The 16,113-nt window shown below is 46.0% G+C and overlaps 1 protein-coding gene across 4 annotated transcripts in view; it reads right to left on the minus strand.

Annotated features, from left to right (window-relative positions):
* Nucleotides 1–16,113, minus strand: part of PLD5 (phospholipase D family member 5) — a 122,469-nt gene that overhangs the window by 40,395 nt on the left and 65,961 nt on the right. For 3 of the 4 annotated variants that reach the window (XM_084868901.1, XM_084868902.1, XM_084868903.1), the window contains one exon: nucleotides 1,950–2,118. In XM_084868901.1, coding sequence (XP_084725027.1) covers nucleotides 1,950–2,118 — 169 coding nt within the window. Of the gene's footprint in view, nucleotides 1–1,949; nucleotides 2,119–16,113 lie in introns of those variants that run through there. The other variant, XM_084868904.1, reaches the window with a different exon arrangement.

The raw sequence follows: 16,113 nt of genomic DNA on the forward strand, positions 1-16,113 counted from the left end.
CCCCGCCCCTCCTGTTGTCCATGGCCCATATGCATGCACACAAGTCCTTTGGTTGATCTCTTCCCCTTACCCCCACCCTCCCCTACTTTCCCTCTGAGGTTTGAGAATCTGATCGGTGCTTCTCTTTCTCTGGGTCTGTTTTTGTTCATCAGTCTATGTTGTTCATTCCCCAAGTCCCCCTTTAAAAGCTATCAACGCCCCAGTCCTTCTAATTAGGTAGAATTTAAATCAAATAGGCTTTCAGCCAGTACCTTCTTATTGGCTTATTTTTTTAATTTTTAAAAATATATTCTTATTGATTTCAGAGAGGAAGGGAGAGAGAGCTAGAAACATCAATGACGAGAGAGACTCATTGATGGGTTGCCTCCTACACCCACCTACTGGGAATCAAGCCCGCAACCTGGGCCTGTGCCCTTGACCAGAATCCAATCTGGGGCTCCTAAGTCTGCAGGCCGACGCTCTGTCCACTGAGCCAAACCAGAGAGGACAGTGCCTTTTTCTTCTTTTAAAAAAATATATTTTATTGATTTTTTACAGAGAGGAAGGGAAAGGGATAGAGAGTTAGAAACATCGATGAGAGAGAAACATTGATCAGCTGCCTCCTGCACATCCCCCACCTGGGGTGGGCTTGCAACCAAGGTACATGCCTTAACCAGAATCGAACCTGGGACCCTTGAGTCCGCAGGCTGACACTATCCACTGAGCCAAATCGGTTTGGGCAGTGCCTTCTTTTTTAGAAATGGTGAACTCGGTAGCCTGAAGAGAACTATTTAAAAAAGTTGGCCCTGGATCCCGCAGACAAGTTATGACACCAATAAATCAACCACACGCCCGAGCCAGCAGGTACAGCATTAGATCCGTGAACATTAGATCCGTGAACACGGATGAATTCTAGGCACGTGCCAGCAACGGGCACCATGATGTCAATGGTGCCCCTGAAGTTGCCCCAAACAACAAGTCTGCATAGAGAGCCTCTGGCATGCAAACGTGAATCATGATTTTGCCCTTGAAAGCCAGGCATTTGAGCAGGAGCTAAGCAACATGTTATGAACAACAGCACACACACACACACACACACACACACACACACACATGTGCAGTGATGTCCATGGACCATGGGGGACAGTGGACTAAAAACATGAACTTAGCTCTCATCAACAAATCAACAAACGACAAGTGCTGGTGAGGATGCGGAGAAAAAGGAACCCTCGTGCACCGCTGGTGGGAATGCAGACTGGTACAGCCGCTGTGGACAACAGTATGGAGTTTCCTCAAAAAACTGAAAATGGAACTTCCTTTTGACCCAGTGATCCCACTCCTAGGAATATATCCAAAGAAACTAGAAACACGAATAAGAAAGCACAATCTACAATAGCTAGGATTTGGAAACTGCCTAGGTGCCCATCAGCAGATGACTGGATCAGAAAACTATGGCACATCTACACAATGGAATACTATGCTGCCATAAAAAAGAAGGAATTCTTATCATTTGCAGTGACCTGGATGGAATTGGAGAACATCATGCTGAGTGAAATACGCCAGTCAATGAAAGAAAGACACCACATGACCTCACTCATTTATGGATAATAAAGAACATTATGAACTGATGAGCCAAAAGATAGATATAGAGACAGTAAAGCACCGAACAGACTGTCAGATTACAGCGGGGAGGGGTGGGGAGGGAGATCTGGGGGAGATAAGAGATCAACCGAAGGACGTGTATGCATGCATATAAGCATAACCGATGGACCCAAAACTCTGGGGAGGGAGGGCATGCATGGGCGTGGAGAGGGGGCAATGGTAAGATATGTACACAGATAATACCTTAATAAAAAAAATAAAAATAAAATGAAAACATGAACTTGCCCTTGAGAAGCGGAGGCCAGGGTACGGAGGAGGGCAGAGTGCACGCAGTGAAACCATAGCCCTCGCCCCGCGGTCGCGCTCACCTGGCACGCCGAGGGGTGGCTGTGGTTGAGGTCCCAGTGGGAGGACACGATGTCCACGGACTTCTGGGCCATGGTGAGCAGGTTCATCCAGCCCTGGAAGAGCGAGAGGTGAAAGGGCGCGTCCTCCGAGTAGTTCAGGCCTTCGGGGATGTTCTCCACCAGAGCGATGCTTAGGAGAGGTTTCGAAAAAACACACAGACACAAGCTCGTCAAATGGGAAGCCAAGGACGGTTACACACGCGTGCAGAGACACCTGCAGAGTCCTCCGTCCTCTTTCTGAGTGTACATGTGTGTCTCGTGATTTCCAGTTCCCACCTAAGACGTCTGGGCACTGCCCCTCTGTGAATCTATTGAGTCCCGAGAGTCCGGGCTCTGTTTTTCCCAGTTAGGAATCGTGCTTCGTAAAATCATCTTATATGTCCCTACTGTCCAGTCTCAAACGAGCCTTGAAAGAAAGAATTCGGCTGAAACCGGTTTGGCTCAGTGGATAGAACATTGGCCTGCGGACTGAAAGGTTCCAGGTTCGATTCCGGTCAAGGGCATGTACCTTGGTTGCGGGCGCATCCCCAGTAGGGAATGTGCAGGAGGCAGCTGATTGATGTTTCTCTCTCATCGATGTTTTCTAACTTTCTGTCCCTCTCTCTTCTTCTCTAAAAACTCAATAAAATATATTTTTTAAAAAAAGAAAGAATTCAGAGCTTCCTGCTCCAGCATCTCCCCCTGATAATATATTTCCTTTTAAAAATATGTTTGTAGCCCCAGCTGGTTGATGCTCAATTAAGAAGAGCATCATCCTGTGAACCAAAAGGTCCTGGGTTCGAGTCCAGTCATCCGATCTTGTTATTTCAGAAGTGATTGCTGAAGATGCCACAATTCTGTTTCTTTGAGATCCCTGATAACTTTATTCCTATGTGGCTGGTTTCCTTTGCAATTCTATGTATTTTTAGTTTAAAGACCATTCTCCAAGGAAGGGGGGCACGGGGTCCCTCAGACTGACAAAGGGGTCTCTGGCACAGAAAGAGTTACTGCTCGTCTGATGGATAAAGCATCCTCTGTCCCTTTTTCTTTCTGTTTCACACATATTCTTATAAAAAAAAAATTCCCCTTTTTGAAGCCTGAGAAGTGGATAAGATCCACAAGAGAGATTTTTCAGGAGAGGGGAACCAGGTCAAAGCCAAGTTCGGGAAGCATCTAATTCCTTCTGGCTGGTAGAGAAAGTGGGGCAGACGGAGGAGACAGGAGGAAGTGCCGGGAAGACCAGCAAAGGAGGGAAGAGCAATTGCCCGCGTGCCAAGGAAGATCACGCTTATTATTATTGTTATTTAAAAATATATATATATATATATATATATATATATATATTTTATTGTTTTTTTACCAAGAGGAAGGGAGAGGGATAGAGAGCTAGAAACATCGATGAGAGAGAAACATCGACCAGCTGCCTCCTGCACACCCCCTCCCAGGGATGTGCCTGAAACCAAGGTACATGCTCTTGACCGGAATCGAACCTGGGACCTTTCAGTTCGAAGGCCGATGCTCTATCCACTGAGCCAAAGCAGTTTCAGCTATTTGTTTTCTTTTTGTTTTGTTTTGTTTTTAATATATTTTATTGATTTTTTACAGAGGAAGAGAGAGGGATAGAGAGCTAGAAACATCGATGAGAGAGAAACATCGACCAGTTGCCCCCTGCACACCCCCTGCCGGGGATGTGCCTGCAACCAAGGTACATGCCTTTGACGGGAATCGAACCTGGGACCTTTCAGTCCGCGGGCTGACGCTCTATCCACTGAGCCACACCGGTTTCCGCTATTTGGTTTTTACTAAGTGGCTGTGTCAATGATGAATTAGTAGGAGAAGTAAGAATAGAGGAGGGACTCTGGGGAGTAGGCTCAGGTTTGGGTAATGAGTGCCCAGAACCAAGGCCCTGCCCGCCTCCTCCCCAGTGGCCAGGAAAGCTGGGCCGGCGGTCCCTGCAGCGAATCGGCGCCTGCTTCCCAAGCCCCCGCAGAGAAAGCTTCTAGATTCAGCGTTGGCTTGACTGGCTTGTCTCTGTGACCTATCATTTCGTTTCCTCTAACAGCCAACAGCCTGCGCCTCTCCGGGGGCAGAGGTAATGAGCATCCGGGCAGGGCTCACGCCACGGGACAGCAGCCCTGGCTCTGCGCTTGCTTCTCAGACAAAGAAAGGGGCGGGCAGACCTCATTAACGTCCACCTCTGGCCGAGGCCCAGGGACGCCAGCAGTCCGTCTCCGAGAGAATTACGCCCAGAGGCTGTGGCACCATTTCTGAGGCCTAATAACAAGGGGAAAAGGCTGGATGTACAGACGCAAGCCAGCATAAGTCGTTTCATGGCCCTGGCTGGTGTGGCTCAGTGGGCAGAGCATCGACCTGTGGACTGAGGGGTCCCGGTTCCATTCTGGTGCAGGGCACATGCCAGGGGTTGTGGATTTGATCCCTAGTCGGGGGGGGGGGGGCGGGGAGAGGCGTGCAGGAGGCAGCGGATAAATGATTCTCTCTCATCATTTTTAAAATAATTTTTATTTTAAAATATATTTTATTGATTTTTTACAGAGAGGAAAGGAGAGGGATAAAGAGTTAGAAACATCAATGAGGGGGAAACATCGACCAGCTGCCTCCTGCACAGCCCCTACTGGGGTTGTGACCGAAACTAAGGTACATGCCCTTGACCGGAATCGAACCCGGGACCCTTCAGTCCGCAGGCTGACGCGCTATCCACTGAGCCAAACCGGTTTTGGCAGTAAGTTCTTGACTCAAACACTTTTTTGGATTCAAGCAATTGAAGACTCACCATCCCTTATTTATAGCCCTTGTTTCCAAAGTAAGGACTAAGATGAGGGTAGGAGAGCCATTCAAGATCTTAATACGAGATCTTACCTAGCACCTACATGGCAGCCAAGCTTTGCTCATCATTGTTCCATGAAACAGAAACTACATGCACTCCCCCTCTTTCCTTCCTCCCCCATCTTGAATCTCAGCAATACTCGGACCCTGGGGCCACACTCACGAACCTCATTATTTGACAAATTATTTTTGCTCACCATGAGCTATGTCCCACTGACGCGTACCCCACGGATACCAGCTACATGGCAAGCTGCCTGCTGGCTACTGCAGAGCCCAGCAGCTTGTTTGGGGTCAATTCTCTATGCCTCAATGAGACCCCCTCAAACCTTGAAAGACAGCGCCCAGGGGGAAGGACTCCTCAGAGAACACAGAAGCTTCTTCTTCTTTCTTTAAACTATATTTTTCTTGATTTCAGAGAGGGAGAGGTGCCCGGAGCCGATTCCAGCATGTCATAATTACAAGAGTTTTATCAAAAGGTTGGGGGTTCAACAAGGGCTGAGTCACATATGGAATTACCTGTTGGAATGGCTAATAGGCACTTCCCCCAAACCTGAATAGGATGACTGTTTGCTGCCAGACAGCTCAGGGCATCTCAGTCTACATGTTACTGCCTCCTGTTGGCCAGCCATCTGAACAGCTGTACCCCAATCGTACAATGCTTCTGTATACTACCCTTTGAAGTGTATTATCTCCACCTTGCCTTAGGAACAAACTGTGTTAATAAAAAGGAAGGGTCCTGAGTCAAGGGGAGTCTTTAGCTCCTTTAGCTGAAGCTCCTCTGACCACCCAATGCCTTTCAAAATTATCTTTCGGATCTGGGCTCCTACTTAATCTACGCACAGCCTTTCTCCAGATTGCTGAAACCTTCTTTTTTTAAAAATACATTTTATTGATTTTTTACAGAGAGGAGGAGAGAGGGATAGAGAGCTAGAAACGTCGATGAGAGCGAAACATCGACCAGCTGCCTCTTGCACACCCCCCACCGGGGATGCGCCCGCAACCAATGTACATGCCCTTGACCGGAATCGAACCTGGGACCCTTCAGTCCGCAGACCGACGCTCTACCACTGAGCCAAACCGGTTTCGGCTGCTGAAACCTTCTTAATGCTGGGACAAGAGCCCCAGCAGAGAGGGAGAGAGAGAGATAGAAACACCAATGATGAGAGACAATCATTGATTGGCTTCCTCCTGCAAGCCCCACACTGGGGATTAAGCTGTGATCTGGTTCATAGGTTGACACTCAACCACTGAACCACACCAGCCAGGCTGCGCATCACAGTCTTAAATCAAGGTCTCTACAGGGGGCCAGTTGGCTGCAGAGTGTAGCCGCTCAGCCCCGGGGACAATTTTGGCTGCGATATTTCCGGTCCACCAAGGACAGTTGGCGCCATTTCCAGAGATTGAAAATAGTTTTCTAAATGTGTCTTTTCACAATCTGAATACGCTTTCCGTTTTTTTCTGAGTGGAGATGCTAAAAGAGTGGGACAATTTTTAATTATGTTTGTGGGGACAGGGTTGCAGGGAGATAAGAGTCACAGCAGGAGACCGATTAGAAGACCACAGCCCGGCGGAAAGATGGTGCTGACTTAAATTTTTTCTTCTTTTTTAAAAAAAATAAATATATATATTTTTATTGATTTCAAAGAGGAAGGTAGAGGAAGAGAGATAGAAACATCAATAATGGGAGAGACTCATTGATCGGCTGCCTCCTGCAGTCCCCACACTGGGGATGGAGCCCACAAATGGGCATGTGCCCTGACTGGATTCGAATCATGACCTCCTGGTTTATAAGTCGATGCTCAACCACTGAGCCATGCCAGCTGGGCCATTCATCTATTATTTAAGACTCAAGGAAACCTCTTCATACTTAAAAAAAAAAAATTACATGTATAATACCAGCCAAACAATATGATGATCCCCAGTGTGGAATTAAGACCCCGCCCCCACTCTTGGTCACTCTGTCTTCCAGTGTCTGGCCCCGGGGGCAACTACTGTCATCAGTTGCTATTTCCTGAAACTGAGGTATTTTCTGCAGACACGTTCACTAACTCACCTACTTTCTATTTTGGACCTCTCAAGCATAGGGGATGACTTATGGAGGCATGCATTTCCTCCACTGATTCCTCTGCAGGAAAGTCAGGATCTCCGGAAAGGGTTAGTTCAAGACCAAACACAGGGGCTGCCCGCAGGCTACTTCTATTTCTCTATCCGGTCCTCCAAAATCCCGAGCTGGCCCGCCCCACGTGGCTCGGTGGTTGAGTGTCAACCTATGAACCAGGAGGTCACGGTTAGATTCCTGGTCAGGCACATGCCGGTTTGCAGGCTCAAACCCCAGTACGGGGCTTGAAGGCAGCAGTCAAACAATGATTCTCTCTCATCATTGATGTTTCTCTCTCTCCCTTCTTCTCTGAAATCAACACACACACACACACACACACACACACACACACACACACACGTATTGCTCAGGGATAGGGTTAAGTCTTGTCCCATGAAACAGAAACTACATGCATTCCTCCCCTTTCCTTCCTCCTCTATCTTGAATCTCATATATATATTTAAAACATTTTATATATGTTTTAAACATTTTCAAAAACGTCCCAAAAACCAATAAACTCGCCCACTATGCAACAAGCAGAAAAGCCCAATCGTACACCAAGAGAAATGTAAGTTTGTTAAAACACACACATACTTATGCACACAAACCTTTTTTTTCTAAAAAATATATTTTTATTGATTTTGTACAGAGAGGAAGGGAGAGAGATAGAGAGTTAGAAACATCGATGAGAGAGTCATCGATCAGCTGCCTCTTGCACACCCCCTACCGGGGATATGCCCGCAACCAAGGTACATGCCCTTGACTGGAATCGAACCCAGGACCTCTCAGTCCCAAAGCAGACGCTCTATCCATTGAGCCAAACCGGTTTCGGCTTTTTTAAAATTTTTATTTATTTATTTATTTTTTTTAAGGTACACACTAAAAACAGGGAGTTCAGGTAAAGCTGATCCCATCCCATAAAACCCTTCACACGACACCCCCACCCCGCCTCCTCCGTCAGGAAATGCCTTTCCCATTAAGTTTTCACAGAGAAATCACATTAAGCCTCTCAGAGGAGCCATCGAGGGGCCGAGACGTGCTCCTGGGCTAAGCTGCCATTTGCTCTTTTCTCGTTATCCGTTTGGAGGGCGCAGTTTCGGTCAATGGCTAATTTATTCCTGGCGAGGGATGTAAAATGTCCCTGAAAAGGAAACCCCAGGTGCTAGCGGTGCATGTGGTCTGAGCGCAGAATATTAAACATAGTCCTCCCGTGTTTTAACTGTTTAGCACCTGCAGCTGAATCAGCTTCTGGGCTGTTTAATGGATCGCTGTCAAAAGGACGCTGCCACTCAACTCAGAAAAATGCATGTTAATACCCTCCTATCCATCGTGAAATAACAGGACGATACAGCGCGGCTCAGGGGTTGAGCACTGACCTGTGAACCAGGTCGCGGCTCTACTCCCAATCAGGGCACAAGCCAGGGTTGTGGGCTCGATCCCCAGGGTGGGGCGTGCAGGAGGCAGCCGGTCCATGATTCTCTCTCATCACTGATGTTTCTATGTCTCTCTCCCTCTGCCTTCCTCTCTGAAGTCAATAAAAATATATTGGGGGGGGGAATAGGACACTACATATTGTCCCCCCAACCCATTCCTGACAAAGGACTTTGAAACCCTTACAATCTCCTTGGGTGGTAGGAGTGTTTTGTTCTAATGAGGTGACTGAGGGGGCTCCGGGATGGCTCCTGCGTGGGGCTGGTCACGGGAAAGACCAAGTCATGGTTACAAGCGTGGGCTGTTCAGCCCTGACCCCCCACTGTCTTGAGAGGGAAGAAGAGCTAGCAATGGAGTGAATGGTCCATCGTGTCCATGTGAGGAAAGGTGCATAAAAATCCCAACAGATTGAGCCGCAACCGAGGCACGTGCCCTTGGTCAGAATCGAACCTGGGACCCTTCAGTCTGCAGGCTGATGCTCTATCCACTGAGCCAAGCCGGCTAGGGCTAATAAAACATATTTATTACTTCTTCCAATAACTGTCTATAATCCACATTAATGGATTTAAAAAAATATATTTTTTTTATTGATTTCAGACAGAGAAACATCAATGATGAGAGAGAATAATCATCATCTATCAGCAGCCCTACATGCCCCCTACCCAGGGTTTGAGCCCGCAATCCAGGCATGTGCCCTGACTGGGAATCGAACCCGTGACCACTGAGCAACACCGGCTGGGTCATTGATGGGTTTTTAATCCTGAAAGGACCACATTAATTAGCCAAATCTAGCGTTTATTTTCTCCAGCAGCTGTCATCCATCCTTTCAAAGAGCGTTTACTGCTCTGAGGGGTATAATTTCTCGCCTTGAACTCCTGATGGATTTCAATATATTTTAAAACTTATGAACTCTATTATAAAGTATAAGAGTCATTAGGTATTATAGATGCAAGAAAAATGAACATTAAAGTGTTCTATGAAGTTTCTTATAAATATGTAAATATTTTAAATAATGAGCAATAAACTTTTCCTTCATATTCACATTATAATTAACTTTTTAATTTAAGTAGCATCCCAGGAGCTATAAATTTAGGCTCCTGATTCACTTCCAAATCACCTTCTAATTTATATTTGCTCTCATTACCAGCAGTCTATGAAAAACTTCAATCTTGCCATACTCTAATCTCGGAAGTTTAAAAATTCATAAGACATAATTAGAATCTGTGTAGGAGACATGAGGCTTTAGGAAAAGGAATGCTGAACTAGGTCATCGGAACTTGCTTCTAGGCCAAAGTCTGTCTTTTACTCAAGTTTTTTCTTTGAAAACAACTTCACCTATGAAACCATGAGGTCCCTACCACGGTTAAGATTCTAAGTTGTAGATGTATCGAAACTCAGAAAACTATTTAAACTTGTTAAAAAAAAAATCACAAGTTGTAAATATGCATACGTATAAATAGCACTATACTAGAGGCTCGATGTATGAATGGGCCTTCCTTACTCTGGCTGCCTGAGTGGCTCTGTCCTGGAGCTGCCCAGAGGCCCGGAATGGCTGGGGTGGTGCAAAACGCCTGCATCGTCACCATGGTGACAACACAAGCGTCCCACCCCACCCCTGGCCTCTCAGCACCTGCATAGGCAAATTAACCCGCCATCTTTGTTGGGTTAATTTGCATACTCACTCCTGATTGGCTGGTGGGCATCACAAAGGTACGTTCAATTTGCATCTTACTCTTTTATTAGGTAGATATAATATCAGAAATAAGTTGGCCTGGGCTGGGTAGCACAGATAGAGCATCGTCTCGATATGCCAAGGTTGCAGGTTTGATCCACGTCAGGGCACATACAGGAAACAACCAATGAATGCATAAATAAGCGGAACAACAAATCTGTCTCTCTTTCAAATCAATAAATAAAAATTTAAAAAATATTGAAAGATTAATTTGCTGATACAGTGACACTATAGTTAAATATAAACAATGTGCTCTCAGTTTAAATGGTAAAATGATTTTTTAAAAATTTAATATATATATTTTATTGATTTTTTTACAGAAAGGAGAAGGGAGAGGGCTAGAGAGTTAGAAACATCGGTGAGAGAGAAACAGATCAGCTGCCTCCTGCACACCCGCTACTGGGGATGTGCCTGTAACCAAGGTACATGCCCTTGACCGGAATGGAACCCGGGACCTTTCAGTCCGCAGGCCGATGCTCTATCCACTGAGCCAAACTGGTTTTGGCAAAATGATAAAATGATTTTTTAAAACACACTGCTAATCATTAAGTTCTAAACATCTTAATGTTTTGAAACTATGACTACTGGGAAGTTCTAATGCAATTTATTACTTGTAAGTATCTAAAATTACTCCCCCTGATTTTATTCTCTCCAGGATTCTCTGATTGGAATTCAACCAGTCCTTTCTGATCAAGTGTAAGGGTGGGAATTCCCGAGGCTCTGACTATTGTTCAACATGCTACTCTGAGCAAGCTCCTGTCGGAGTGGAATACAGAATCTACTGGATTTTACTTTTTTATTCTTAGAGCACAGAAGACTATGTTACCTGGAGAAGGTCACCGAGAACACAGGCACACAGTAAAAGGCAAGTGCCACGTGAAATTTGAATCCGGGTGACGGTACACTCAACCGTTCTTTTTAGCATCCACACTTAAATGCCAAAGCTCATTTGGTTCTGGGATTCATTATTTGCAGCCAAAAGTCACCCTCAGCAGGAGCTCCGAATGGGTCTGTGTGGCCGGGACATGTCGGCAATTCCGATTATAACAGCATATTCTCAAGTCCTGGAGGCTCCAGTGCAGGCAGAGGCAGCCTGGTCTCGTGGTCCCTAAACACACGCTGTGAGCTGACGGTACAGGCCTTTGGCATCTGCCTCCTTCTCTTCCCTCTACAAGGATGGACACACATATGGGGCTCCTGTCTTCTGGATATCTTCCTGGGGAGGCCATTGAGAACCTCTCACTCCTCTTCCCGCAAAAATTAATAGAATAGCCGAAACCGGTTTGGTTCAGTGGATAGAGCGTCAGTCTGTGGACTGTGGGGTTCCAGGTTCGGTTCCGGTCAAGGGCATGTATCCTGGTTGTGGGCACATCCCCGGTAGGGGATGTGCAGGAGGCAGCTGGTGATGTTTCTAGCTTTCTAGCCCTCTCCCTTTCTCTCTGTAAAAAATCAATACAATATATTAAAAAAAGAAAAAGAAAAAAAAGACTGGACACAAGATCTCCTGTACTTGGAAGACCTTGGATGAGATGGCTTTTTACTAGTAGCTTCTTCTTGGATTTAGCATTTCTCATTCCATGACATGTTATATCTCTGCTTAGAATGCTACTCTTATTAACATTTAGGTAACATACACACTTTATTTTTATAAGAACCTAAAATTGGGAAACATTCAAGAATATGTTCAACCTCTCCCTCGGGAAAAATAGAAGTCCATCTACTTCTCTTATTGTAGCAGTTATAAAGAGAGTCTCAGTGGAAGTCAGCTCTCTCATCTCAGAATGAACTCTGATTTTCTTTTAAAAACTTGTATGTCTTGTTTACTTGTCAATCTCATGAAACAAGAGCCACACGTTCTCTGTTAGTTCTGCTTCTGGTGATAGTATGAAATAGGTCAGAGGTAGTTAAAAAAAAAAAAAAAAGGTCCATGGCTAAGAATCTCATTTCAAAAAATAACTTGGCCACGTTCCCTGTTCAAAATAAACTACTTTCTCTATTCTTGCGCAATCATGAGATGTCTCTGAGACAAGTGCCATTATGAATACTAGCCAAAGACATTCACCACAGAGAGAACTATGGAGAGGAATTGAACCCAGGAACCCTTCAGTCCGCAGGCTGACACTCTAGCCACTGCGCCAAACAAGCTAGAGGTATTTTTTTTTTTTTTAAATGCTTCAACTGGGAGTTCATGTTGAGCAGCATGACAAGAAGCAAAGCTCAATGTCTAACTTGTGAACAATTTTTGAGCATATTTGAAATATATATACACAGACCTACGCCTATCGATGAAAACGGAAGCATTGTGGTTAATGGATGGGGAGAGAGTGCTGAGACAGCTGGGCCCAGGGGACGGAAACTTCAGGAGTGAGGGTGCTGACAAGCACATTCCACTTCCAGGAACCCTTCATAGTAACACCTGAATAGTCAGCGTCCGATCTGAGCACCTGACAAGATGCCATAGACCAGTAGTCGGCAAACTCATTAGTCAACAGAGCCAAATATCAACAGTACAACAATTGGAATTTCTTTTGAACTTAAACTATATAGATAGGTACATTGTTATTAGCTTAATTAGGGTACTCCTTAATTAGGGTACTGTATGTGTGTGCCTGCACGTGGTATTTTGTGGAAGAGCCACACTCAAGGGGAAAAAGAGCCGCATGTGGTTCAAGAGCCACAGTTTGCCGACCACGGCTGTAGACAGACCAAGGCTTGGTCACAACCTGCTCTGGCTCTGGCCCTGACGTCTGTGAACCAACCTTAAATGAGGCTGGGATGGGAAGACTGAGAATAGCCCTCTAGAATCTAAGTTCCATAGATTCAATAATCAATAATCAATCTCAGTCTCTCTCTCTCAACACCCCCTTCCCAATGAGCAATGCCTAACTATGCTTGACGTTTAGTAGGTGCTCAATAAATACTTGTTGAATAAATAAATATTACTGCTATTATTATTTTTTTTAATCCTCACCAGAGGATATATTTATTTTAGAGAGAGAGGGAGGGAAAGAGAGAAAAAGGGAGGGAGGGAGAGAGGGAGGAAGAGAGAGGGAGAGAGCCACCAGACCAGGGTGCCGTTATTGTTATTTTGATTAACAAAATCTCGTACTATTTTGAATAACAGAAAGCGAAAAAGAAATGCCTTATTTTTTAATTAAAAAAACAGATAAGAAAAAAAAAATCCTGGTTGGCTGTTGATGACATTAGTATGATCATTAGTTTGGGGGTCTTTTACTTCACGAACTACACATGCAAAGACCACGAATGTGGTTTGCAAAGCTGAGGCTGGTTGATTTATGTCCTGTTATCTCACTACCATCCCTTTAATTTAGTGTTCCTTTATAGTTTTGTTTTTTGTTAATCCTCCCCTGAGGATATTTTTCCACTGATTTTTAGAGAGAGTGGAGGAAAGGGGAGAGACAGAGAGAGAAACATCGATGTGAGAGACACATCCATGGGTTGCCTCCTGGCCCAGGGCTGGGGACTGAACCTGCAACCGAGGTCTGAGGGACGTGCCATTGACTGGGATCGAACCCAGGACCCTTCAGTCCACAGGCCGACACTATCCACTGAGTCAAACCGGAGAGGGCTCTTGTAGTTCTAAAGGTGGCACCTGACAGCCGTTTTGCTCCATTTACCCATAGGAAGCTGACAGTGCATGGCTAACGGAGGGTCTTCCACACAGAATCCCACGCCCACACCGGCCACCAAAGTGCCAGAAGGCACTCCACGGAGTTCACACGCCTTCCTGACCCTCACCCAGAATAACCTGTGCATGGAAGGGCACTCAGATTGCTGTCAGCACCTGGAATTCTTCCCCAATTCCTCGGGTGTGGGTTCTGCTGGGCCCTCTCAGAATCCCACACGCGAGCCTGTCAGCTCTAAAACCCTCACTCAGCAGGAGAGCGCATGAAGACGGTGTTGCTGCTCGCAGTGGAGCAGTGGGGAAAGGCAATTTGCATTCTTATAAGGTTTCCACTCTCCCAGCACTGCCACACTTTACCAGCTCCGCACACGGGGTCAGGCCTCCCAGCTGGCCAGAAGCGGATGACGGCAGCAAGGAGGGAGCGGGAGGGCCACGCAGGACTCGGCATAAAGAAGCGACGCTGACACACGCAGCGGGCGCGAGGCAGAGACTGCGAGATCATTATGTTTCCGACAAAGAGAGGGAGTACCTCCCCGCAGAGTCGGGTCCTGGCACTTTAGCATTAAAATCTCTATCTTCCCCAGAGGCCTGAGGGGGAAAAAGAAAATGGGACAAAGGCAGAAGGGAGCATGATCAATTTGAGTCCCCCTCCCCTTCCCCCTCTCCACAAAGCGATCCACAGCCTCGACAAGACCATTAGGCAAATGAGAGCCAACGGCGGCGGCAAGACTCGGGATAAATCCAAATAATGCGGGGTCAGGTGACTCGAAAGCAAGATGCTCTCATTACAATGATCCAAGGCATTTCCGTTAAAAAGCTAATTTGCATGCGAAGCAAAAGTGACTCCAATGACTCTTTGCTGAAAACAAAGAAAGTGCATCTGTGGAGTGCATACTTAGTGGCCATGAGACATTTACAGAGCAAAAAGCAAGAAAACAACACACAGGTCTAGGAAATCCTCCTAAATGCTCCTGATATAAGAAAAAAGCCAGGCTGGTGCAGCTCAGTGGTTGAGCAACGACCTATGAACCAGGAGGTCATAGTTCGATTCCCGGTCAGGGCACATGTCATGTTTGCAGGCTCATGCCCATTAGGGGGTGTGCAGGAGACAGCTGATCAATGATTCTCTCTCATTGTTAATGTTTCTATCTCTCCCTCTCCCTTCCTCTCTGGGAAAAAAAATATATATATATATGTATACACACACACACACACACACACATACTGAGAGGCCAGATTATTATGATCTCTGAACCCAAAATATCTGGCCACTCAGTATATATATATATATATATATATATATATATATATATATATATATATATTAGAGGCTCTGTGCTTGAATGCATGCATGGGTGGGGTCGGGCCAGCCTGGCCAGGGGGAGGGGACATGGGCAGTTGGCTGGCCTGTTTGCCAGTCAAATTCCTGGTCGAGGGACAATTTGCATATTAGCCTTTTATTCAGGGGTCTTCAAACTACGGCCCGCGGGCCACATGCGGCCCGCAGAGGAGTCTGATCCGGCCCGCCAGGTTTTTTGGGCAGTGAGCGCAGCCGAGGTGTTACAGTAGGAATTAGTAGTTCATATAGTCCGGCCCTCCAGCTCTCTGAGGGACCGTGATCTGGCCCCCACTTTAAAAAGTTTGAGGACCCCTGTTATATAGGATATACATTGAGTGGCCAGATTATTATGCGTTCAGAGATCATGATGATCTAGACACTGTGTGTGTGTGTGTAAAGAAAATACTCTAGTTTCTCGTTTTCCAACCTTCCCTACGTTCTGAGTGAACTTCTGTTACACACCCAGCTGCTCTAATTGGGAAGGAAGGATCCAAGTCATGGCCTGTGGGCAGACTCCAAACAGGAGGACGGTTCAGTCTGTAAAAAAAAATAATACACTTGAATCCTTTCCTGCTGACAAGCATGGTCTCGGGTCTCCACAGAGCCCAGCCTTGCTGTAGCTTGCACAGGTCTTACACTGGCCCTTACACTGGACTCAAGGCTTGTGTATCTTGGAGTAGCCAGAGTTACAGGGACCAACTGGCAGAATTCACACACACACACACACACACACACACACACACACACACACACCCTATACTTTAGGGAGCTGCACCCCTGACCTGCCAATCCTGCAGCTCTCAGAACTTTCTGGAACTCTTGAAATATCCTCGAGAGGCAAATATAAGCCAGAGATCTGATGATGTTTGAGTCACGTCGTATTTCTGACCAGAAATCAAATTACCCATATTGTTCATGACCTGTTTTTTCCCCCAAATATTTTTTATTGATTTCAGAGAGGAAGGGAGAGGGAGAGAGATAGAAACATCAATGACGAGAGAGAATCATGGATCGGCTGCCTCCTACACTCACCCTACTGAGGATCAAGCCCACAAA

Source organism: Pipistrellus hanaki, assembly GCF_964339955.1.
Source record: "Pipistrellus hanaki genome assembly, chromosome: 20".
NCBI classification, from domain to species: domain Eukaryota; kingdom Metazoa; phylum Chordata; class Mammalia; order Chiroptera; family Vespertilionidae; genus Pipistrellus; species Pipistrellus hanaki.